General features: G+C 41.8%; 1 protein-coding gene across 2 annotated transcripts in view; it reads right to left on the reverse strand.

Annotated features, from left to right (window-relative positions):
- Positions 1-10,832: 10,832 nt before the first annotated feature.
- Positions 10,833-25,302, reverse strand: part of gnao1a (guanine nucleotide binding protein (G protein), alpha activating activity polypeptide O, a) — an 81,748-nt gene continuing 67,278 nt past the window's right edge. The window contains exons 7-8 of one of the 2 annotated variants that reach the window (XM_068603402.1): positions 14,720-14,873; positions 10,833-13,175 (exon numbers count right to left, since the gene is read on the reverse strand). In XM_068603402.1, coding sequence (XP_068459503.1) covers positions 12,988-13,175; positions 14,720-14,873 — 342 coding nt within the window. In that variant the 3' untranslated portion in view covers positions 10,833-12,987. Of the gene's footprint in view, positions 13,176-14,719; positions 14,874-18,892; positions 20,303-22,203; positions 22,358-25,302 lie in introns of those variants that run through there. The other variant, XM_068603403.1, reaches the window with a different exon arrangement.

Consider the following 25,302-nt stretch of genomic DNA (forward strand, 5'->3'; position numbering starts at 1 on the left):
AAACGACAGCACAGCTTGAAAGCAAAGTGCTAATTAGCTGCGGCTAGCCGGAGCTAAAGTGAACTGTTTCCTGTCCAGCTGGATCATTTTGATCATTTAACAAGATGAGAAGCAGAAAAAACATTGTTTTTAATGTTTCATTACTGCTTTGCTGTGTTTGCGGTGCGATGAGGTCGTGCACAGGTTTGCATCATGTGACTCGGTCTGAACTATTGTCCTATTTTAACCGGTTACTCGTTATCGTGAACACAACTTGATTGTGTTTGTCAAAACTAACCGCTCACTGCCACATGGAATAATTTCTGCTGACCAACTAAATGCACTAAGAAAACAGAACAGCTGTTTTAGTTCATAGATTACCTGGAAATGAAGATGAGTAAATGGAGCGCTGGATATGAGGAAACACCGGTGAACCACAACAAGTCATTACCATGAAGGCTGAATATAAGTTCTTCATTAAAATGTGTGTTTTGTTGATGTTTGTAAATACAAATAAATGCCTTGCCGCGCTCCTCTGGACCAGTAGAGGGCGACGCGGCGGCCTGCTCCCCATGACGAGCCGCCGGTTTCTCCTGGTCCTCTGTGATGCTGAGAGGCCAGAACAGTTCCCATGGCAACCAGAGACCACAAGACCTCGAGAGTGCTGTCAGTTTCCTCTCACCGTGGTTACTATGGTTACTGTCAGCCCTCGACGATGTGGACACAGAGTGTGTGTGTGTGTGTGTGTGTGTGTGCGCGTGTGTGTGCGTGTGAGCGTGTGTGTGTTTGTGCATGTGTGTGTCTGTGTGTGCGTATGTGTGTGTGTGAGTTTATGCAAGTGTGTGTGTGACACACTAAACATGCTCGTTTTGGTAAACTGCATGTCAGAAAAATATGAAGTGGCTGGTATCCTAGCAACAGACAGCCTAGTGCTACATAACTATAAATATCCTGTTGGTGTGTGTGTGTGTGTGTGTGTGCATGTGCATGTGTGAGTGTGCGTGTGTGTGCGTGATTGTGTGTGTTTGGTAGCGTTGACACTATCTCGCAAGAGTATAAACTGAGGAAAAAAGAGGGCTGGAAATAGAGAAAATGAGAGGTAATTAGGACGATAGAGAGAGAGAGAGAGAGAGAGAAAGATGGAGGACGGGATGCAACAACATGAGATGGGCGGAGGCACGGAGCAGAAACAGAGAGTGGATGTTCTGGTGGAGGTTTGTGTTACTGTGTGATCCTCTGATCAACACACACGCTGGTGTCTGGCTGCTCAGTGTGATCACTGGGCGTGGTGGTGCATTGACCTCTTCTCACCACTAGGTGGGTCACCCGTTCCACTTCAAGGGAGGGAGGGAGGGGGAGAGAGAGAGAGAGAGAGAGAGAGAGAGAGAGAGAGAGAGAGAGAGAGAGAGAGAGAGAGAGAGAGAGCAAAGAGGTTGGCTTGATTTAATGCTGGGGGCAATCCTTTTTCATGTTCCCATACTTAGGGTGGGAATGAGAAAGGGCGATCTTTTATTCTTTGTGCAGCAGAAAGACACATCTCTATTAGTATAAAACAGTGATTCCCCACTTTTTACAGACATTTGCTAATTGTGTGAATATTCTGCATCCGTTTGTCATTTATTCAAGTTGAATTGATGGAGACACTTGCTGTAATCAAACCCCAAAGGTCATCAAACAGTAACCTAATCTCTTGGAGACAGATTGCTACTGAACATCCTCTTTAAGTATCTTTTCATTTTGTTTTGCGGGTGCCTGCTGCCTTTGAACAGGATGGGTGGGCTAATTACCAACAATGACTCAATCGAGCATTCACGGATCACGGCAGATGTTCACATTGACTAAATATTAGTTTCAACGATTTTTAAATATGTCACACGTCAAATTGATATGTTATTCAGCATTTCAGCTGTAACCGCCATGTGAGAGCAGTGCAAATTGAGGGAACCAGTGTGTTCATGCTCACATGCAGGGAGAGCTGCACTATGTCAAAAAAACATGAAGGACAAACTCAAATAACAACAGAGAGAGAGAGAAACTTCAGCTCAGGTAGACATGACTCCACTAGACCCTAACTTAGCAATAGTGCATGCTGCTGTGTTCAGAATTGTAAATGAAGCGCTTTTAACCTTTTGGAAACCGTTTGAAAATCCTCCCACGCCAATTTTAAGTCCCAGCATGCCCCATTCAGACAATATTTTGGCATAAAATATGTCATTTTTCCATTTTTGAACCGACCGACATGGTTTTTGACTTAAACTCTTTTGTAACAGGCCAAAGCTTTGATTTATTGTAAGGCCAGGAGGCATTTCTTGGGGAATCTGGCTAACATCTTGCTGGATGTTCATAGTTGTGATACAAATATCTTTTAAAAGTGATTTTTTTTTTACAGATATACATTTTTTTCCCCAAGATTTTGCTGAACAATTACATACAATAAACACAAGTATTGGAATTAAACACAGGGGAAAACACTCAAACACAAGGAAAAGGAGGTCATGAGACAAATTTGATTCCACAGTTTTCAACGGGTTGAATACGGTTTGATGAGGCTTCTTTGGTTAGACGGCGCCCGTCTGGCACACAAATAACAGTTTCGATGGAAAGTGGTACTGCAGCATGAGAGATGAGAGATGGTTCCAAAACAAAAACCCAATAAAACGATAAAACATTTAAGGCAAATAGGAGTTGATGTAGGAAATGTTTAAAGCCAAAATGAGGGTCGCACCACAGTTACTAAAACACTGCGTTGTCACTGTGTGTCACTCACACACTCACACTGCTGGCACTGTCAACACATGCTCTGATTATGTGCTCGCCAAATTACAGGAGAAGCTTGGACCGATTGAGAAAAGAAATGGATGAATCTAAATTTATACCAATTGGTCGGTAATTAGAGGCGCATTGTTATTTTCCATTGTTTCTTTTTCACAGAATTCTGCAGATACAGAAAGCAGCGCAGGGCAGCCTGCGAATGGTTCACAACCTCCACACGTGACCAGCGAGGGTCTGAACATAGATGGGCAGAAATTGAGAGCTTTGTTTGCCGTCTCCGCTGCCTCTTCACCACAATCGTCGAGTACAACATCAGCATCACTGCTGCCGCCGCACCAAGCCACATGTCTATCTCCTGCTTCATTCCACCCTCAGTTGTGAAGAAGACCCTGAGATACTTGAACTTCCTTGCTGAAGATGAAGAAGATGAACTGGCACTGCCCTCTCCTGGTTCAGCTCCCATCTCTCAGACCGACATCACTTCATTGCCATTAACAACTGTAAATCCTCCACCTCCCCGGTATCCTACGGTGTCCCCCAAGGTTCTGTCCTTGGTCTCCTCCTCTTCATCATCTGCATCCTTCCCCTTGGACAAATCATCCGTCGTCATTGTCTCAATTTCCGGCAGAGAACTTTGAGGACTTCGAGGTTCTGACTCTCATCCTTACCGCTTCAAAGTTGGCTGCAAACCACCCCAGGGCGCATTGCAGGTTGTACAAGGCAACAGAACCCCATTATGTGTGAACCGTGGTCCACTTTGAGTTGAGCATACAGATACAACGACCTTTGGTTCAACAACAAATGGACGGCTCGTAGCAACGACCCCATACCCATGTGGCCGCAGTGCTTCACTGTCGTAAGCCATCTCTAACTCCACAAAACACATGTAGAGTGGATAAGTAAACTCTCTTGACACCAGCAACTGCCCTGACCAAAGTAAAGAGCTGGTCCACAGCCTGCATTGCTCCTCATGGATCTGAGGTTCAACAATCGATTGGAGCCCACTTTTTACCACCTTAAAATGAACCATCCATCCTCGATAATTGGAGCACACTGTCCTGCCCCTCTTTTCAAAAGTAGGGAAGCTCCACCCCGGTTTTCCAGCAGTAGGTGTCAGGTTTTAAATCGAAACCAACACCTGTTATGTGTGCAGAGATTCACTTGTAATAGCTAATTCAGATTCTCAACAAAAGACACCAGTGTCAAACTTTTGACAGGCTGGAGGCAGAGTAAAAAAACATCGCTAAATTAGCTAGGGCAATGTGGGCGGGGCATCAAGGCCACTGTGGAGGCAGGGCATATCATTTGAGGGACTTTAAGTCCAAACTAGGGCCATCATAGCCGTCATAGCCCCCGACATACACTTAGACAAATTAAACACTAAGGCTACATGGCGAGAGCAAGAACATTGGTCTTTTGTAAGTACAACACAACACATTGATTGACCAGTTAATGATTCATGGCTACAATGCAAATCAATGTGTAAAGCAGGTAGAAATATACTTTCTACCTGCCCTCTAAAAAACAATTAAAAGATGAAGTGTAATGCAGGTGATTTAGGGGATTAACACTGCCAGTATGCCTGCTGGACCAGGTTCATTAAATAGGCTGGCTCCTGGCTATACATCTCAAGGTGAATGATGATAGCTTGCATTCTGCTTCATTTCAGAGCAGGCCATTTCAAAATGATAGCTCGTTTCTGACTCCACTCTCTCTGCTCTCATCTCCCACCTCTCTGCTCCCTGTCTTCCTCCTGTGCTTCTTCATTTCCTCCTGGATCTCTCTTAATGCCCGGTCTAATCTACACAGCTTTATTCTCTGCACTAAAAGGCAAAGTATGTACTATACATGAAGTCAATGGGCCAGTTTGAAAGTCTGATATTACCAAAGTAAAACATCTGATTATTTCCTCAACACTGTAAGGTTTAAATCAGGCGGGGAGGTGGGTGGGGGGTCCTGCAGGGTTTAAGATAACTGTACTCACTGGTTGAAGCCCAGGCTTCCCAAAACCAAGGCTCACGATGGGTGACTGTTGCACGAAAGCAATGTTTCACAAGCACACTAAATCAAGTGTGTGAAGACAAGCTGAAGCTGGAGTGCAGGTAATCCGTGCAAGCACAACATTAATCTGAGTGTGAGCATACAGTTTGAGCGGAAATCCAAGTGCAAGCGAGGGGCTACTTGAGTGTAAGGACAGAGTTTTGTTGGGGAGCCTCACATAATCTGAAATGAAAGAAATAAGTCATGCTCTCAAATCGAAAGATCACGCTCCTGATATTCCGATAAATAGTTTACATTCATGAGTAGCGTGGTTTTTGTAAATGAAATTCATCCCATATAACAGCTGTGCCTCTCCCTCATTCCTAGAGTGCTTTATTTAATGACTGTGTCTAATACCAGCCTACTATCTAATATCTTTAAAACACCGAAGTGATGCGCTTTACCAGCTTGCATAATCGAAAGTACAGAAGCACTAAAGTCAACGTGCCTCATTCAACAATATGTTCCTCAGCTAAAAAAAAAGTCTTTTTAGATTACAACCTTCGTTTAAATATGCTACACACGCAGAGATCTTCAGGCATGGAAAGGTTTCTGGTGAGTGATGACTCCTCGTGACTCTGAGATGACATTAACATGGCTTCATACACCCGCAAATTAGTACGGAGCCAAAACTGTCCTCATACATTTTACTGCTGAATGGCTTATTTTATATTGATATCTATGTGGGGAAAGTTTAACAACTCCATCTAACTATATTGATGATGAACAAACATCATATTTTTGGTACTTCTTTGTACTCTTGGCTACTTAAATGATTGTTCTAGAGATATTTTGCACTGGATCGTGCACAAGAACCCATTTGTGCAGAAGAGCGAGATGTTAATTTCCGTCCATCTAGTGCAATTAAAAAAAGAAAATATGCGTTTTGTGTTTGTAACTCATCCCTCAGTGTAGGTAGTTGTGTCCTTTGTCCCCGCAGCAACATTGTTTTCACTGTTTTTACTTCTCTGAGTTGTGCAAAAGTAAATGTAAGGCAACAGATAATATATTACACAGTGTTGTGTCGTAGAATGTTATTCGTCTGTTATTAAAGCAGAAAAAGCCTAGCGAGGAAGAGCCTGTTTATTTCAGCATTTCCACAAAATTCTTCTTTTTATGCAATATAAAAAGGATGAAAGTCTTTGGCACTCGCAGCCCGGTTCAATATGACTTCCATGTGTGAAGTCCAGACTCGGTCTGTTTCAGTTAGGCAGGAGGCTTATGTTACTGCTGTTATCTTCCGTTTCATTTAATGGTGATTCATTGATGCTTTTCACAAGATTTAAAAATATCTCACCAGCAGCAAGGAGGTGAGGTCACTCTGGATGGGATTAAGATTCTTAACAGTCGACTGTTTAATCCGGCTGTCAGTCACTTTACTCATCGTCGTCACCTTACAGAGAAATCAATATCTGGTGTTCTCGTTTGTGTGTCCTCCCTTTTTCTGTCTTTATAACATGGAAATAGATATTTTCAAGGAACACAACAAGAAAATGTGCAGATAGATGAGATGATAAATAGATTTAAAAAAAGGTACAGATTCACAAATGCGTACAGAACAATTCACAAATATATTGGATTTACAAATGCACACAGAAGGATTCACAAATACAGTCCAATGATTTATATAAATGTTAAAAACATTTCAAAATGTTAAATATATTTGTGCATTTGTATGTATTTGTGTGTTGATTTTTCTATTTGTTTGTGGATTTGTATGCATTTATTTGTGGATCGCACTGCATTTGTTTGAAAATGGCTTTTTACTTTTATGAGTTGGCTTTTTGAGACTCCCCTGCCGACTGTACATCACATTTGGAGACTGGGCTGCATTAGCATTTTAGATGATCTATGTGCATATGTGTGTGTATGTGTGTATGTGTGTATGTATGTGTGTGTGCGTGTGTGTGTGTCGTTAACTCACTTGTACTGTGTGTCCTGTGTGGACGATGGAAACAACTATTGGGTTACACCAGCTACTGGGGATACAAACAAACAAACAAACAAAACAAATAAACAAACAAACGAAATGAAGCAAAATGATTGGCCCAATTCAATTTCTCTTCTCAGAAAGAGGTAAGGTCGAGTGACTGGATTACTTTTAAAAAGCAAACCACGTGAGTCCACTAAGATTAAAATTCAGTGCTGTCCTTTGCACCTCTCTCTCTCTCTCTCTCTCTCTCTCTCTCTCTCTCTCTCTCTCTCTCTCTCTCTCTCTCTCGCCCCCTCCTCCTCTGCTGCTGTCTGATGGCTCTCTTCATCAGCGCAGCCTCTCTCCCCTCCCCTCTCTCTGTAATATGCTTGAACCCTGTGAACCTGCCTTCTTCTTTAAAGCATACTGCCACAGCAGTGAGGATGAAAGCGTCCTCTCTCTCTTTCTCTCTCTCTCTTCATGTTTGAATGAATACCGTCAGACATCAACTCCTCTCTGCCTCTCGGCCCACTATCACTCCAACTCACATTTACTATTCTATCTGCCACGGCGGGGGTTCTTTATGATCTGCGTATGAGTGTGTGATGTTTTATGTCAATAGGCCCTGTAGTGTAGTTGAAATACGCCTTGATAAGAAGCCTGCGTGTGTGTTATCCTGCGAGGAGTGTGTCTGCAGGAGTACTCTGCTTTAGTGTACTGACGTGACAGAGTGTGTGTCCACACTACACGCATATCAGCACTGATGAAATCAGCATGACGTGAAGAAGTGAACAGATAGCCTGGACCATGTGCGTAATACCAATAGAGGATGAGAGAGAGAATCCCATTGCATGTTGACAGTTTATGTGTTCAGAAGAATTTAGATGGCGTAAAGCCAACAGCCAGACGGTAGACTCAATATTCTTAATGTCGCCGCTGTGCTTTGTTTTTTGTTTGGCTTTGTTTCAGCGTGGCTGAGTTGAAGTTGGCATTTTAGAGAGTGTGCGTGTCTGTGTGTGTGTGTGTGTGTGAGAGAGAGACTTAAAAGGGTATGAGAGCGCGATGGAAAAGTACGTTTGTTTGTTTCTGAAACCACATCACGACTTCCTCCCAGTGGGGATCAACTGCGGAGAGGACAGGAAGCAACATGTTTGTGTCTCTCCGTTATCGCCTGTGAATCGCATGTGTGTGTGTGTGTGTGCGTGTGTGTGTGTCTATGTGAAAACACATCCCCTTAAATACAGAATCCCATAATTGGAATTAATTCTTTTCAGTCAGAAGATCCTTCTCATGAGGACAACAGTTTACTCACAAAGAGCATCGAGTGTGCACCGTGCAGGGTGACGCAGGTCGACCAGCAGCCATCAGAAGACTCTCTACACTCTTTTTCATTCTTAATCTCAGTCTCTAATCTGCTGATTGGGGGGGGCGTCCGCTTTAAATTCACCAATCAGGTGCTGCACAGTTTCCTGAAGCCAATCCCGTCGTCGCTGTCAGACTTTTAAATAGTTTCTCCTCGCTGCTGCTGTCAGTTGTCATTGTCTCTTAAATTATTGTTCACTTCTCAACAAGTCTCTCCTGTTTGAAATGTTTCTGACAGCACGTCTGAACATTCTCTAATCAATATATCCAGAAGTCAATAATCAACCCTTGTATGGTGTTCGGGTCTACAAGACCAAAACAAAAATAATATGATTTTTTCAAACTCAGACTTATTGGCATTGGCTCATTTTCTGCAAAGAACATATATCAGACAAAATTTTCATCGACTGCACACCGGGAGCCCCCCTACACATTTATCCTACATACAGGGTGTTCTGGTAATAAAAGAGTGGAAATTATAGTTCCAAAGTACCTGAATTACATTATTAACCATATTTGCTGTTTATATTACTTTTAATTGGGATGAAGAAAACATCTGTTGAGTATTTTAACCTAAAATTGAATTAAAAAAACAAAATACAGCGGGTCCAACAGACCCACAACACCTGCTGAGTAACAACAAAATGAAGCACATGTGGTTGAACTAGTGATTTGTTAACAAGGCTAAGCATCTCTATCTATGCTAGCAGCTCGGTTAGACTGCATTTAGTTTGAGCTGAATGCTAAAATCAGCGTGCTAACATGCTGGTGTCGGATCAGATAATGTGAACATTCGATGATTCGCGTTGCACATGAAGTACAGCTGATGGGAATGATGTTCGTGTTGCAGTTATTTGAACTGCAAGCTGGACTGAAACGTGGCGTCACTCACTTCGGTGAAAAATGTTTGTTGAGCGAAACATCGTGAAAGTTTTTGAGGCTTCTGCATTCTGCGGCACACGAGCCTCAGTGTTTCCCTCACTGCGTTACTCGGCCCGCAGACTTCACATCAGATTTACTTTATTCAGATAAGAATATAGCTTGGCTAGGGCCCGGGAAGGTCTCATGAATAAAAAGGTTTCCTGTGAACAGTTTCACAGTCCCCTCTTTCCCAAGGCTACGTCATTGAGTAAAAGCTTTTTGGACCGCAGGGGACATCTTTTTGTTGCAACTGGGACAAATTGCCAGCAATGAGTAGAGGCTGTACAAGCTCCCTTATTACATTATTTGGTCATAAAGCATGTTCGTAAAAGTATTGGACCAATTCAATATATAACCTGATGCTGCTGCTACATGAACAGTCACGGGAATCAGTTATTACAGGTAATGCACCGTCCTCCATTGCAATCCATCCAAAGGTCGTCAAGATATTCAACTCCAAAAAATAAATCTCCACCTCATGGTGACGCCGGGAGAAAAGGAAGGTACTCGCCAAAGTCGTTAGGACACATTGTATCTCAAATCAATGTAATCCACTCAAGAGCTTAAGATATTCGGGTCGAGACCAAAGAGACCGACAGACTGACTTTCTCTCTCTGCTATCGCTGGTTGTTGAGTTGAGTTCATTGTTGCCACAGTTATATAGAGAGAGAGAGAGATTTTACTAACTTAATTCTAAGTTCTGTCTCTGATTTATTACATCTTCTCCCTCTGTGACTGCTGCTGGCTATAGGACGCCCGGCTGTAAACAGAGGAAGAGCTTATTAAAATGCAATTAAAAAAGATCAACACCATGCACCAATAATACGCTGCTTTCATTTCAGCTATGCTACTGGTTTTATTTCCAGTCGTCCAAAGAGTTCTCCATCTCAGTTGGAAAGCTGTTTACAGAGGTGTGGTGACTTTTTTTGGGTGCCAGCGAGCTGTATGACTAAGCGCTTTACCAGGTGTTCAAATAATCCTGCAAGCCGTGAGACCGGCATCGACCTATTTCAGAGAACGTGTTTAAATCTGCGGGTTTTAACTTCAACAGTCGACTTTCACAAACTGAACGCGGGTCTCTGCCCGGTAGGAAAACACACACGGACACAGTGATGAGAGGTTTTTTTTTTTGTAGTCATGAAAACAGTGGCTTTTTAATGTAAACACTACATTCGATTGGTTTTTCCAGCACGGACATCCCACATGAAATAACAACCATTCACTAAAGAGGAGTAGATGGGGGAGGGAGAGAGAGAGAGAGAGAGAGAGAGAGAGAGAGAGAGAGAGAGAGAGAGAGAGAGAGAGAGAGAGAGAGAGAGAGAGAGAGAGAGAGAGAGCTGCACAGAAAAAAAAGCATTCACTGGGTAAAGAACAGAACAAAGAGGTAAACATATTTAAAAAAGAAATAATGAAGGTATCAGGAACAGAATGCCAAAAGAAACAGGTATATCATGTCATTATACACAGTTGTTTTCTCTTTTCAAAACTAGAAATCAAGAAGGCAAGAAAGAGAGGTCAATATAGATAGATGGATAGATAGATCAATGAGAGGTAACATAGATTAGGTATGAACGAATAACAAATTTCCAAATCTACTCATTGTGTGTGTGTATGTGTGGATGTGTAAGTGCGAGCAAATGTGTGTGTGTGTGTGATGTGAGAACTGTGCTTTTCATTGTAGACCTGGAAGGTGTGTGTCAAACTGAAAAGAGACAGAGAAGAAGTAGAAGAAAGGAGCATGATTTTTTACAGCGTGGATGTGTGAACATGCGGCGTCCCTAACTAGCGGACGCAGCGAGAAACGTGCTCTCCCCAAAAAAAGTGGTTCATTTTTTTTTTCTTCTCCTAAATAATAAAAATAGATATTGTTATAATATTATATTTAATCGTTCTGAGTCAGGCTAAAGTGAGGACACGGTTCTGATGCAGGGAAACAGGCAAAACGGTACCAGGAGAGGGCCCGGGGCACAGTCCAGAGCGTCCAGAGCGTCACTACAACACATGAGAGAGCGTCGTGGTTCCAAATCAGCTCGCTGTCAAAATTGGAACAATCTGCGAAACGTCTTTATTTTAAAAAAGGGATATAGAGAAAACAATGATTTGTAGCTACAAAGCACGAGAATATTATCTTTTTTTGGAATATTACAGGATCATAACGATCGTTGTTGTTCTCATTGTTGAAATACCCACGCTCGTTGGTTTTATTAATTATTTTAGGCGTAGATTTTTTTTGGTCCTTTTTGACCGTTTTAATTCTACGTGTTTCTGCAAGAATCCCGACATCTACACTTCTTCTTCCGAGCCGCATGACCTTTCAACCCTCCAAAAACGTTGACTCGCATATTTTTGTATTTGACTCCGCCCCATCCTATCCATGAACCAATCATTGCTCTCCTTCTGTTGCCGCTATCCACCTCCTAAACTCTTTTTTTGTGTTTTTTTCTCCGTCTTTTTTTCATTCATCTTTTGCTATTTTTATTGAAATGATTTTTTTAAAGTTATTATTTCAACAGCATCTATGTGAACCTTTTTAAAATTCTTTTTTTTTATGAATTAACTGGTCTCTTTATACAAAGTATCTCATGCTATCTGTGTCAGGGTTTTAGGAGGAATGGGAGGAGAGGAGAGGAGGAAGGGAGAGAAAGGACTGGAAAGAGAGGAAGAGGCCCTTTAGCCCCCGAAATCAGGACGGCAGGGAGCCATGCAGAAAGAAGGCGAAACAGAAAGAAGGATGATTGGAGGAGAGAGAAGTAAAGGCATGGTGGTGGTGTTTGAATGAAGAGAGAAAGAGAGTAGCATGTGTAGGACAGGTGATCAATCAATAAATAAATTAACACAATTAATCAACCATTATCAAACCAGGACTGAGTTTCCTTGCATGAAGAATGTTAGTAGGTTATAACAGTGAGGAAGATAAGAGTTATAACGTTGTGCTCTTGCTTCTAAATGCGTAGCAATTTACAGTTCAGTACCTCTGTTATATGGCACTGATAGGACATTTAGCACATTTCCTATTGGCTCTCAGGCTCGGGCACAACTGGAAATTGGCCAATGGCTAAGGCCGGGTTTGGGGAAAAGAGGAAGCCTCACTTCCTGTTAATGAAAAGCGGATTGCGGGGAGTGAAATGATTCAACGTAGCGTAAAAAACTAAAAGGAAATTGACAACAAACATCTTGAAATGTTTCGGCTAATGTAAACAAAAGACTGATGTTAAAATAAGTGTTGTCAGTTTCAACGGGTCTTGAGTTTTTTTTTTAAAGGTTTTTTTCCCCCCGACCTGTCCCGTGATTTTTTTTTTAGTGCTATCGACATTTTCACATATTTCCGCAAAAAATGTTATTACATAATCACTAATCGCAAAAAAAACAAAACAAAATAAGACACACATGAAATGTGTCAAGGTGAGGCATAATGTGAATAAAAATCAGTGTACAGACTGATACTCATGTAATAAATATACACACGATCGACACAAATGAAACATAAGTCATATTTATAGCAATAATAGAAAAAAAAAAGTCTGCCAAAGAAAAGTACAGGTTTTGTTTGTTTGTTAACAACAAAAGACACAGCTGAGAAAGAAAAAGAGAGGAGGACGGGGAATGCAGGCTTTCATTGACTTTGTTCAAGAAGTTTTCAAGGCTTCAGGTTTCGTGTTTTCTATTAAAACAAATTTGTTTGCTTGGCAGCAGGCCAAAGACCCAAAGACCATCAGGAGGAGAAGCCGGAGCGTGAGGAGAACAGACAAGAACTAAAAACATGTTATATATATATTTATATATATATATGTCTATTTTTTTTAAATTATCCTCATTATTAATATGTACCTAGTTGCATTTTTCTTTCCTTAAATAATCAGCAGAATCATCATCGTCATCATCATTTCCACAGCAGTGTCAAAGGAACAGGAACGAAGTGGGAGGAGGAGAGGAGGGGCGAGAGAGAAGAGGGGACAAAAGGGGGAGGACATTACGGGGCGGGGCAAGCGGGCGGGGCGGGCTCAATACAAGCCGCACCCTCGGAGGTTGTTGGCGATGATGATGTCGGTCACAGCGTCAAACACCACCTGGATGTTCCCAGTATCCGTGGCGCAGGTCATGTGACAGTAGATTTCCTTATTTGGAGAGCGGTTCTTGCTCTCGAACTGTGCTTGGATGTAAGCTGCTGCGTCGTCGTAGGTGTTGGGTCCTGGAGAGAGAAGAGGGAGACCGAATTGTTAAAAGACACTCCCTCAAACATATTTATAATACATATGCTTATATATTACAAATGCATTATGTATGTTAATACTGCTAACTTAAAAACCTGCATCCCCATATTGATTAGTTAGCACGTGAGCTAAACATTTCACCATAAAAACAGCTGCTGCAACACATGGGGGGGGGGGGGGGGAGGGGGGAGCAGATGCCACATGTCAGGTGTCAGGTAGACTTACTGTGATTATCAAGGCAGTTAGAAACTAAAAAAGCATGGGAGCCAGAAATGAAAAGGGAGACCTGCATGTGTGTGTGTGTGTGTGTGTGTGTGTGTGTGTTAAGAGAGCAGGAGACAGCTCCCACTTGCCATGTCCTCTCCTCTCTCTTCATGGCCGGCCATGCGTGACTGTCTCCTGCTTTCCGACTACCAATCTCTTCCTTTTCACTGCCATGGCTACATCAGACTCTCACCGCCACATGAGGAAGAAACGGGCCTCCTTTTCGTTTTTTCCTCCTCTCACAAGCTTGTACTTGAACCTCACTCAGTCCGTCTTGCCGATGCTCTTAAACACATCTTTTTGTGTGTATTTCTCTTTTGAAATGAAGGATGTACGGTTCAGGCCACGTCAGGTTTCGGTGCTGCTAACGGGCTCGATGCAGCTGCTTTGAGTAATACTGCCACATCTCTACGAAACTCAGGAACAGTTAATGTCCAGATTGTTCCTGCAGAACAATTCAATAACTTTCAATGGCTCCAAAACACCAGAGAGGTTTGAGAAAGGCTCTATGTTTCGTTTCAGTAAGATCAGATATATTTGTGCTCCTCTTCTAACCCTGCCTCATACAGCCAGTTGGGTCAGTTAACCAAATCTGTTATGCTTCGTTCATTAAATCCCTGTTTAAAGAAACAGTGTAAATATGACAATTTCTATAAAAGAGAATTATGTGCTGGACATTTTGTTAGAATTGTTCATGTTCTACTGTTGTTTGGATTAAACCAAATAGACAATATGAGTAGAAGACGAACACAGGCACTGGTATTGTATTCTGTTATCTTTGGACAGAGTCAGGCTAGCAGTTTCCATCTGTTCCCAGTCTTTATGCTAAGCTAGGCTAACCGGCTGCGGCATCCAGCCACATACCTAACGAACAGGCATGAGGGTGGTATCAATCTTCTCATCCCAAGTGAAGAAGCATATTTCCAAACAAATGATTGATTTCAAAGTAGTATTTTGTAGAAAGTGGTGCGGTTCTGCACTCGTCTGCACGTGAACTGCCTTTTTGACCTTTTTATCACGTTCAAGAAGCTGTCGTGGTCTTCTCATTTTATAGCGCGGCCCATTGATCAGTCCATTTAGCTCTATTTCCATCTTGTGTAATTGGATTCAGTGTCACTGGTTTGCAGCTTTTTGTGTTTGTGAAGAAATCAATTTTGTGCACCTGTCAAGTTTGGTTGTGTTGGGTTTGGAGAGAGCTGCTATTTCTCATCCATTGCTCTCAGGAAAAGTGTTATTTCTTTCATTGTTTTTGTTCTACCTGTGTATTCGGGGAAGCAGATGCTGAGCGCAGACTTCTTGATCTTCTCTGCAAACAGATCCTTCTTGTTGAGGAAGAGGATGATGGAGGTGTCGATGAAGAACTTGTTGTTGCAGATCGAGTCGAACAGCATCAGAGACTCGTGCATGCGATTCTGCGGAGGAGGACAGGAGAAGAGGGAAAGAAAGAAATGGGTTTGCAAGATGGCGTAAAAAAAATAAATTAAAGAAGATGGACGAGGAAAGAGATTAAAGGGAACGGGTGAAATGAAGAGAAAGAGAGGGTTAAACGGAGAGAGGAAAGAAGAAACGTGTGAGAGAGAGGGGGGGAAGAGGAAAGGCGAGAATGAAAAGTGAATGAATGATGATAGAGAGAGAAGAGGAAAAAAGGGAAACATCATTGTCACGGTCACATTTTAAACTCGACACAAATGAGCCAAACACGTTGCATATTATTACACAAAGAAATAGAGAGCAATAATTTCACACCCCTCATTAGCAAAAGAGAAAGGAGAGAAGATAGAAGGATAACACTTTCCTGCACAGTTATTGCTTGTTCATCTTTAATTAAATTTGGAGTAAATGGATATTATGCAGTCAGACAAAGATCGCAACGTTTGCTTTGTTCACAGCAACAAGAAACAGTTTAAGGAAATTCTTTCAAACGTTTAAAAATATACAATCCCCAGTTTGTGAAAACGAGAAAACGATACAAGTTCAAGACACAGTATTTCCATCATAAATATTCTGCAAATGCAAATTAGGTCAGAAAAAATAAATCACACATATCAAGTTTACTCATGTGGTGCTTTATTGTTGTTTATCTTTTGCATAAATACAACTTTTAATAAATTATCACAGCAGTGAGGAAGGACACAGCAGATACATTTTACTTACAGCGCTCAGGAAGATACACTACACACACACACACACACACACACACATGTACCCGCAGAACCACGATAAACAGGACTGGAGATGTGTTGCATGTGATCTGCACAGACAGGACGTTGTTGGCATTGAGAGAGTTAAATGATGTGCACGTTGGAGGGTGAAATGGCGACAACAGTGAGAGATGAGAGCATGACGAACACAATAGCTCACCCTCTGCCTCCTTAATCCTACTCCTTCATTAAGGTCATGTGACCTGCAGCTTCCTGACTCCTCTCCCAGGTTCCCCCTGGTCTGCAGAGGCGCAAGTGGGAGCTGAACATATTCTTGGACCACCCAAAAAGCATTTTCAGGCAAAACTTTAAGCATAAATAAGTCAGCAAAAAGACACCACGGAAGCTACTTTACATGTCATGGGATCAAACTGTTTGGCTGCCGTTGTTGTGGGGCTTCAGAAATAGTTTATGTCGCTCAGGCGTTGAGCGGCACATGGAGCGAACGTTTCTGCGCTGATGTCATCGGAGCGTTGCAGCTGAACGAACCACGTGTTGTATAATTCACGTCAGACTCATCCACTTGAAAACAAAGAAAGTATTACCCATAAACCCTCTCCAGCATGACCTGAGACTACATTACCCACAAATCTCTCCTTCGCTACAGCCTTTAGGAGGCTATTATTTAATATTGAATTCATTTTAAAACACAGTAAGGCCCTTTAAGTTCACTTCTGCTGCAACAGGACTTATTTTGACAAAGTTTCAGGACAACAGCGTTGGATGTTTTATGTTAAATTAAAGTCACATGACCAAAGGCGATGCACTAGGACCATTTCACTTTCCTATTGTGTAATACGTGTAATACGTCCGACTCAAAGCTTCCAGCAGCAGCTTCATGTTGGGCAAACGAACCAGAAAACATCCGAGGCTCTTGGGTTGGATTTGGTGATATTATTTTGCACGGGCAAGTAAGGTGACATTTTGAAGTCTCATGGGTGTGTTTATTTCTTCAGTGTGTGAGTGTGTCTGATGAGGGCCTATGTGTGGAAAGGGTAGACAGGTGCCTTCTGGGTAATTAATCCACAGATACTGATTCCACCACAAGCCCCCCCATGGGCTGATGTTGTCTCTCACGCAATACACACACATGCACGCACACACCCACACACATACACACACACACACATACACACACACGCACACACACACACACACACACTGACCTTTTCTGTGCTATCAACAGACACACGTGTAGGTAACTACAGTATATAAAATTGGTCATGAATACACACACACACACACACACACACACAAAGCAGGTTGATCAACAGCCTCAGGCAGCGCTCTAATTAGGGAAACTTTGCACAGATGCAGTGGGAAGAGCTGATGACATCATCTACCTGTTTAAAAGAAATAATCATAGCTTTAAGCAGAAGGGCCTTCGCTATTTTGAGTGTGGTGGGAATGAAGCGAATGCCCTGCTCATGAATAAATGAAGCCGGCTACCTGCGTTCGTCAGAGAGCACTCCTACCAGTGAAGCTGCAAACACACTAAGCTAAGTGGATCCAACAGAAAAAAAGCTGATATTTGATATTTTCCTAGTATCATACGCATCTCTTTTATCAAAGCTCAAATTCTGAACTGTTCCCACAAAATGCACACACCGCTTTTCATTTCAGCTTAGGCGCGCACTACATCAAACCTCGTCCAGCAGCTCTGGGACGAGAGTATCCAGCCGAAAGGCATCTCGCTCAGCAGAAAGCAAAAGAACGGGGTTGAAACAATAGTAGCGAGGTTGGCAATCTAATCCCAGAGGACTAGACGTACCCACGAGCACACAATCTTTCAAAGCTCACCTCTGGCTTATTGAAGGCAGAGAGGTGGACGATAAAGATATTATACCGTGCAGCCCCACGCAATGGATGTGGTCCTTGGGCCCTTCAGAGTGAACGCTTACTTTGACTCATCATCATCTGTTGAGTCAGAACACGACCACTTGTAGCTGATTTATTGTGACGCATGAATGCTGAAACACGAGGGCATGAAATATCAATCCGAAAAGAATAAATAGCGACTTCCACACTATATTAGGAAATATTCCACAAAAAAAAACAAAAACATCCTGCTTGCCTCTTCTAACTTAGATTGAAAACATTATATTACATAACAAAGAAACTATTTTAATAACCTTTTTCTACAGAGATCAAAACATATTTACTCTCAAATGTATCCACTGAAAAAAACACTAGTGACACTCTTCCTTTGCGTCATGGAACAAAAAAAAAGGTTCAGATGCATCAACTCGCTGGGTAGTTTTAGAAAAGATGACAAGCAACCATTGCTAAAACCACAATGTCTATAAAAAAGACTGCATGTGAACCGAGAAGCTAAGATTTTGGTTTCAGAAGAGATATGGTGTTTGTTTGCAGTCGGGTGGTATTGACCAGTCACATGCCAGCAGGCTTTGGCTACATGCAGGTCAATTCAATTTATTTTGTATAGCCCAAAATCACAAATACAAGATTTGTCTCAGAGGGCTTTACAATCTGTACACATGACATCCATGTCCCAGGACCTCACATCGGATCAGGAAAAACTCCCCAAATAAAGATAGTAAAAACCCTTTCACAGGGAAAAAAGGGGAAGAAACCTGATGGAGAGCAACAGAGGAGGATCCTCTCCCCGGATGGACAGAAATAATAGATGTCATGTGACATAAAAATACGTATGTGGAAAAAAAATTGGTCCAAGCACAGAACCTTGTGGAACCCCATAAGGAACGGCAGTGGTCATTTAGGCTTCATTCATTTACGTATACAAACCCGATCTGATAAATACGACTTAAACCAGCGTAATGCTGTACCTCTAATACCAAAAAGAAAGGCTAAAATGCAATCTGGAAACCCATTGGCTATTGCCAAGAACAATTTAGCTTTTTATTAGCTAAAAAAAGAAACTATTAAGCGAGAAATCCTACACGCGATGGCTTTATGTGCCATCAATCCAAAATGCACATCTGACTGTTTCTTTAAGGCCAGAAGAGGGTCGTCCTACTTGTTTAATCTTTACGTTAGCAAGCGTCACCCTGTTTGATATGGAACTGTAAAATGGATAAGACATTGTTTTAACTCATATTAGTATGAATAATATAATAAATATAACTATGACAAAATACAGAACATTCAAATTAAATTTGAAATGAGCTAACAAATAATTAAAACTGAAAGTATTATCATGATCTATTATTATTATTTGAAAGTTTCTTTTTTTTTTAAGTATATCTTTTCACATAATGATTGTGTAAAGCGCTACTGGGGACCTCTGTCATTTATAATAATGGTGGAGGTTATCTGTGATGTTAACCCCAGGAAAATGTTCGCAATTTGTCAACATATCTCGTCAATTTAGTCCTGTGCGGATCGGCATGAAATGATTTGTGTTTGTATTTTTGCTTTTACGCAGAGCCTTGATATCATCCAGTGTGAGCGTAATCCTAGTCCCATGCAAATAGAGCCGCGTGGTTTCTTTTGCCTTGCCCTCTCTCACATCCTGTGGTCCAAGCCTCTCAGCAGGCTCAGCAACTGCTACTACAAACACAAATAACACGTTTTATTGTGAAAATAACATACACTTCATATTGAGTTGAGTTTGATTTAGTCTAATCATTTTCACAATGACTGCTTCATCTTTTCTTACAGTATTCATGATTATGATCATTGACTTCATGGTGTCCTACTGAATAAATACTGATTATTTTGGAGCTCATCAATAGTGCAACAATGCAGTCAGATGCAGCGGCTACGCAAGAGCAGGACTGTCATCAGAAAACAAAACAAAAACAAAACACACAACAACAACAACATGATGAAGGAAGGCGCGCACAAACACTATTTCACTCAACATATATAGAAACGCTTTTTAGTTTAGCAGATGACTTTCTGATGTAAACTGAATGAACTGAGCTTGACCCTGACTAGTTAAACAGCACTCTTATATATTCACTTCCACATTGGCCCTTTGTGTATATAAGGCACAACTCTAAAGGAAAGAAGATTGGCAACTTTAATTGAAATGATTAAAAAAATACTGTGGTATAATGGGAATCACTCCTCCAGCATCAGTTCTTTGAGTAAGGCGCTGCTGCATGTACGAACAAGCCACAGGAACCTTGTGTCCCTGGAGAGTCGACAGGAGCCATTGTGCAGGATTTCTGCAGCACACTGGCAAAAATATTTAACATTTTGGTACAATTCAAATGCTTAAGGAGGAAGTCAAATTGGTAAATATAGTCCAAAAAGTCCCAATCAACCCACTCAACCAACCAATACATTAATAGAGAGTCGAGCCCTACGGTAAAGCCGTACGGTGACATCAATAACTCAGCATGTGTCCCCTGCTTTGACTGGCTATCATATGATGACGGCACTGATAAGGGCCACGCATAACACGTGCGACAAACTGGTCCGGTAAACACAAGTCAAACATCTGTCAAACATTGAACGTCTCCGTCAGTACAGGCCACACCCCCGCAGGTTATTTGCTATGATGACATCAGTGACTGCGTCAAAGACAAACTGGATGTTGTTGGTGTCCGTAGCGCAGGTCACATGGGAGTAGACTTCTTTGCTGGATGACTTGTTCTTGCTCTCGTACTGAGACTTAATGTAGTCTATTCCCTCCAGATAAGTGTCTGGACCTGAGGATAGAGGCACACAGAGAAAGATGACACATCGTGGGAGTAGGGGAAGGCTTAAAAGCAGTTGTCATGTGGACCTGTGTATCCCTAACATACAGTACATTCAACATTTTGGCGATACTTTCTGATATTCTATGAAAACACAACCTTTGGCTTTCTAGCTCGGCACATATTCGCTGAGGTGTGCAGAAGGCGGCGCATCTTGCTTTTGTAGACAAAGTCGTTTTTTTTTAATACTGCCAAGGAATCATAGTTTTCACAGAGGAACAGCCCATGACTGTGACACGTTAGGTCCTACAGCCAAAAGGATGGAGCCGTGATTCTGCAAACGGATCAATGTCACAGTAGTGCCAAATCTAACGCATGACCTTTGGGTTCAAGTCCATTATAAACTGTGATTAATTCTGCTTGTAATGCAAAACATTTGCCACGCAGCGGATTCAATCAGGAGCCTTAATGTGTTATAACACTGTTGAAATGAGTCTGATCTCAATGATTGGAGTAATTTTGGACATCTACTTGGCTGTGAGCCGCGAGTCGCACTGTGGTTTTTCTGTCTGCTTCGGCGGCAACTTCATCAGAATTGGCTCAAAGTCTGGCCATGAAAAAGGACGAGGAGAGGAGAACAAGAGGAGAGGAAACAGGTTTGGAATTCTAATTCTCTCTTTCTCACAGTCTTGCTGTTTTGGTTTCTCTCCATCTCGCTTTCCCACAGTGTTGCTTTGTGCATTTTTTTTCTCCTAATTTTCTCACACTCTTGCTCTCTCTCCGGCTTTCTCTTGTTGTTTCCCCACTTTGTTGTCTTATCGCTCTTGCATCTAGACGAACACACTCCAGCTCCTCTCCGTCACGATTTCATTAACTCTTTCACTCATTTGCTCGTTCGACGTTTCAGTCTGAGCCTAAATCTTCTCCGTTACCCTCAAACTTCTGCTCATCTTTCTTCACACAACTTTTTATATGTAACTTTCAGAGCGACTGTACGTTTAACTTTTCTGGCGCTCTGTGGATCTGCCGCCAAATTCACCCTATTTATCTTTCATCTAGGATTGTTTTCTCAAATCTCATAACATTTAGACACATTTATACTAGATAAAGTCTGGGATGCTATAAAGTCTAATAACAGTGAATGATTAAGCCAGCTGGTTTGTGTTTGGTATTGATGTAGAGCTGGATGATATATGAATATGTCCAATGTTTACGTTCTGTACATTTACATTTTAAGATTACTTTTAGTCTTAAATTAACGCAAACTGTCTTGAGTCAGTCAGTCTTGCAAGCTGAGACATGAATAGTTACAATATTACATGAAGTTTTCAGGACTTTCATGACTCCAGGTAGTTGGATGCTCCGACTATCTTAAAGTGAATCTAATGGTTTGAAGTCTCCACACACTAATATGACCACTTAGTTTGTGTCTACCTGAACCGCAACTGTGACATGACTATTGCTGATGTCTGTGCTCCTTTTAGTTGAAGCAGCTGGGACTGACTTTGTCGGAAAATATCCATTATCATCGTGAATTGTCCCCCAATCTTGTCAAAACTTAGTAAAATGTTTCCTTTTATGGCCATTTTGCTGGGCCCCAATATGTTACAAATACTATGTTTGTAACTATTACAACTGTAATTTGAAAGGGTGTGAGGTCGATAGAGGGCATGTATGAATAAGTAATCCTTTCCACAGATCACTGAGATCAGATCAACAGGTTCATTTGAAGGAATATATTTTTTAAAAGGGTTAATGTCATTTAATCACTAGAGTTGGGTTCAGTGTGAAAACGTTCAAACTCTTTGGGGGAATCTCTTCCTCAGCACATCGCAGACTAGTGTTCATACAATAATGCAGTACAGAGTATGAACTAATAATAACATATGCATATCAAGTGCATTGATATGTACCAGTGTACTCAGGGAAGCAGATGGACAGTGGAGACTTGATGATCTTGCTTTCAAAGATGTCCTTCTTGTTCAGGAAGAGAATGATAGAGGTTTCCTTAAACCACTTGTTGTTACAGATGGACTCAAACAGCTTCAAAGACTCGTGCATGCGGTTCTGTAAAAGAGACATTAGCGAGGGTTAAAAAGGCTTTAAAACACAATCTTCTGCATGATCATAGTAGATAAAAACGCACACACATACAGACACACAAAACAACCAGACAAGCGCACATAATTTGTGCAAATGTGTTCAGAAAACACATGCACACACGTAGCAGAATCAAGAACACACACTACATACACAACCCTTAAAACACAAAGAGGAACTGGGTAAATTAAAACGAGAAAGCAGAACAGAAGCACTGAAAAGTTCCTCTTTTCTTCCGACACAACGTTTCCTGCTGCATGTTGAGTGTGTGTATCTGTGTGTGTTTGTAAATCGACACATCGGCAACAACAGTTATTAGTAAGCTGGGTGTTGCAGCTGAGTTAAACAAAGCCATGCACTTCTAGCGATTTAGCTGGGAGTGAATAAATGACAGCGTAAAGGTGCCATGTGGAGTTCTTGACCATTAGCGGCACTAAAAGAAGAAAAGTCGGTGTCAGTGTTGAGTGCATTAGCTTTTCTGTTGCATTTCCTGGAGGAAATAACCTGCTCACCGTTAGGAAATGTTCATGTAATCTGTAGGAGGCAGCAACAGTTTGTGGAGGTAATGAAGTATAAAGGTTGTAGCACCAATGTGCTTCATGTACCGATGAAGGGAGGGAGGAAGACAAAGCACTCTGGTGCAAACAAAGCACATTTAAATGAGCTTTTTGCAAATATCTTCGAAGGTAGTTGATTAAACAGGTCTCGTAGGCCTGATGCGCACAATGTCTCCCCGTGACAAACGTTAAATGTAAACAAAATACAAACAGTGAAAGCTCCACAGGGTGTATACAGCGTTAATGTTGTATTATAAACAATAGTTAAGTCCTACGTTAAAAACACTGTGAGAGCTGCATTTTAAATGCTGCTAAAACATAGCTTCAAAAAAGATTTGAAGTATCTTATATGTATTCCATCATCATGCATGTTCCCATGTAAGTAGATCATGGGAGCTTTGGCTTGTTAGCACTGGTAGAATGCTTCATAAATCCGTCTACCTTGACTAATCCTCACCAGAAATCACAATTCTGTTTGCTAATAAAATCTGTAAGTGAAAAGTAAACTAACTGTTAATATTACTCTTAAGGAGGGCAGAAACAGAGACTGATGGGACCCGTCACCCAATCAAAATAGAGTAAACTCGAAGCGTGGCATATTACTACATTGCATTTAGCTGACGCTTTTATCCAAAGCGACTTACATTTTTGCTCTATACACCGTAGACACAGCAACGGAGAAAAATTAGGGGCTGAGTGTCTTGCTCAACGTGGACTAGCGGAGCCGGGGAACAAACCATCAATCCTCTGATTAAACGACGGGCATGCCAACCACAGAGCCACAGTCGCCCCTCAATCATGTAGAATAAGTAGATAAACTAAGATAAACTAAGCATGACAGAAGAGAAGGGCTTTAACTTGGTATATAAATAAAGTGCTCAGACAGACAGTCAGACAATAAATCAATAAATAGCATGCAATAAACGTTAACTGTAAAACAAAAAAAAAGACAGACAATTTAACTTAATGATTCACAAACGGAGATGCACAGCTTTCAACTCATGATAAGTGCATCAACCTACTGGGAGGTTTCATACCTGTCTGTGGGCGGAGCGTCTGTGGAAGATCTGACTGCTGATTGGTAAGAGAGGACAGTCGATGGCGAGAGTGACAGGAGTCAGAGATGCTGCAGGACGGAGTATAGAGCCAGAGATGCTGCAGGACGTAGTTTAGAGCAGGAACAGGAAATGCGAGGGACCCGCTCACCCACCCACGGCCTACTTCCCATATGACGTCACCCCCCCCAAACACACATACTGTATACAACATACACACCCCTACTGCTGAAAAGAAAGTGTTCAGAGGCAGAAGGAAAGGACATTTTCCAGACAGTGTTCCCCCAGAGCAGCTGCCATTACATAGGCTGATGTCTGTGTGTTTTCACAGAAACCAAACAAAGAGAGGCAGAGGAAAAAAAAACACAATGCAAGCAGTAGAACGAAGGGAATTAGAAAGCAGAAGTAGTGTACCGTGTGTGTTTGTGTCCATGAAGCACTTTGATGTCTCGATACATGTATACAGCCTAAACGTTTAGATATCTTGTTCATGAGAATAAACCGGACGGGCAACATTAAAAGCAGCTTTTTTTTTTATCGTTCAAGATCGTGGTCTTTCATTTTGAGAGCATGACCCTCTTTCTTTCTCTCAAAATCACCTTCTCACACTCGTAAAAGCACTTGCCTCTGCACAAACCTGGACCAAAAGAATGCCAGGTGCCAGCTAAACGATCCGTGCTTTGTAGTGGGTGCTTTTGCTGGGTGGAGGAACCGGGTTCATGCACTTCCGCCCACCAAGGCTTCATCATGTGGCTTGTTGCTCTTGCTTTCTTTACGACTTTTGGAATGACATTCCAGTTTTTATGTTTTATGATAACAACTATCCTGGTTATTATTACTGGAAACAACTTTTTTATTTTGCCGTACACGCTGACAAGGATGCCGGGAACCGTCCACGGCAGCTCGCTTGTTGACAGCTGCACACAGAGAGTGAGCCACGAGGAGGTAACAATGGCGGCCCACGTCTGTGGTCGGCCCATATTATCTAATCGCTGAGACTATAATTTTGTCTCACAGTTCCCTTCAGCACTTAAACTAAACACACTCTGGCTGAAAGTGCTTCATTTACAGAGTCAGCTAACGTCAGCTTTGCGCACAGTTAACTTTAGCTCGGAGTGTGAGGACAGGGTTTTAAATTGGAGGCATTACAAAATCTGAACCTGAGATCAATGAATCCTCAAAAAAAAAAAAGAAAAGACAATGGTCTTGAATAAAGCTGCGTAGAAAACATGAAGCCTTTGGCCACAGCTGTCGCCACCGTAGAGGCTTAAATAAACACAAACAAAACAGAAAACCTGTT

The sequence above is a fragment of the Clinocottus analis genome, unplaced genomic scaffold (genome assembly GCF_023055335.1).
Source record: "Clinocottus analis isolate CAN_PGR_092001 unplaced genomic scaffold, fCliAna1.0.p SCAF_6, whole genome shotgun sequence".
Lineage (NCBI taxonomy): Eukaryota > Metazoa > Chordata > Actinopteri > Perciformes > Cottidae > Clinocottus > Clinocottus analis.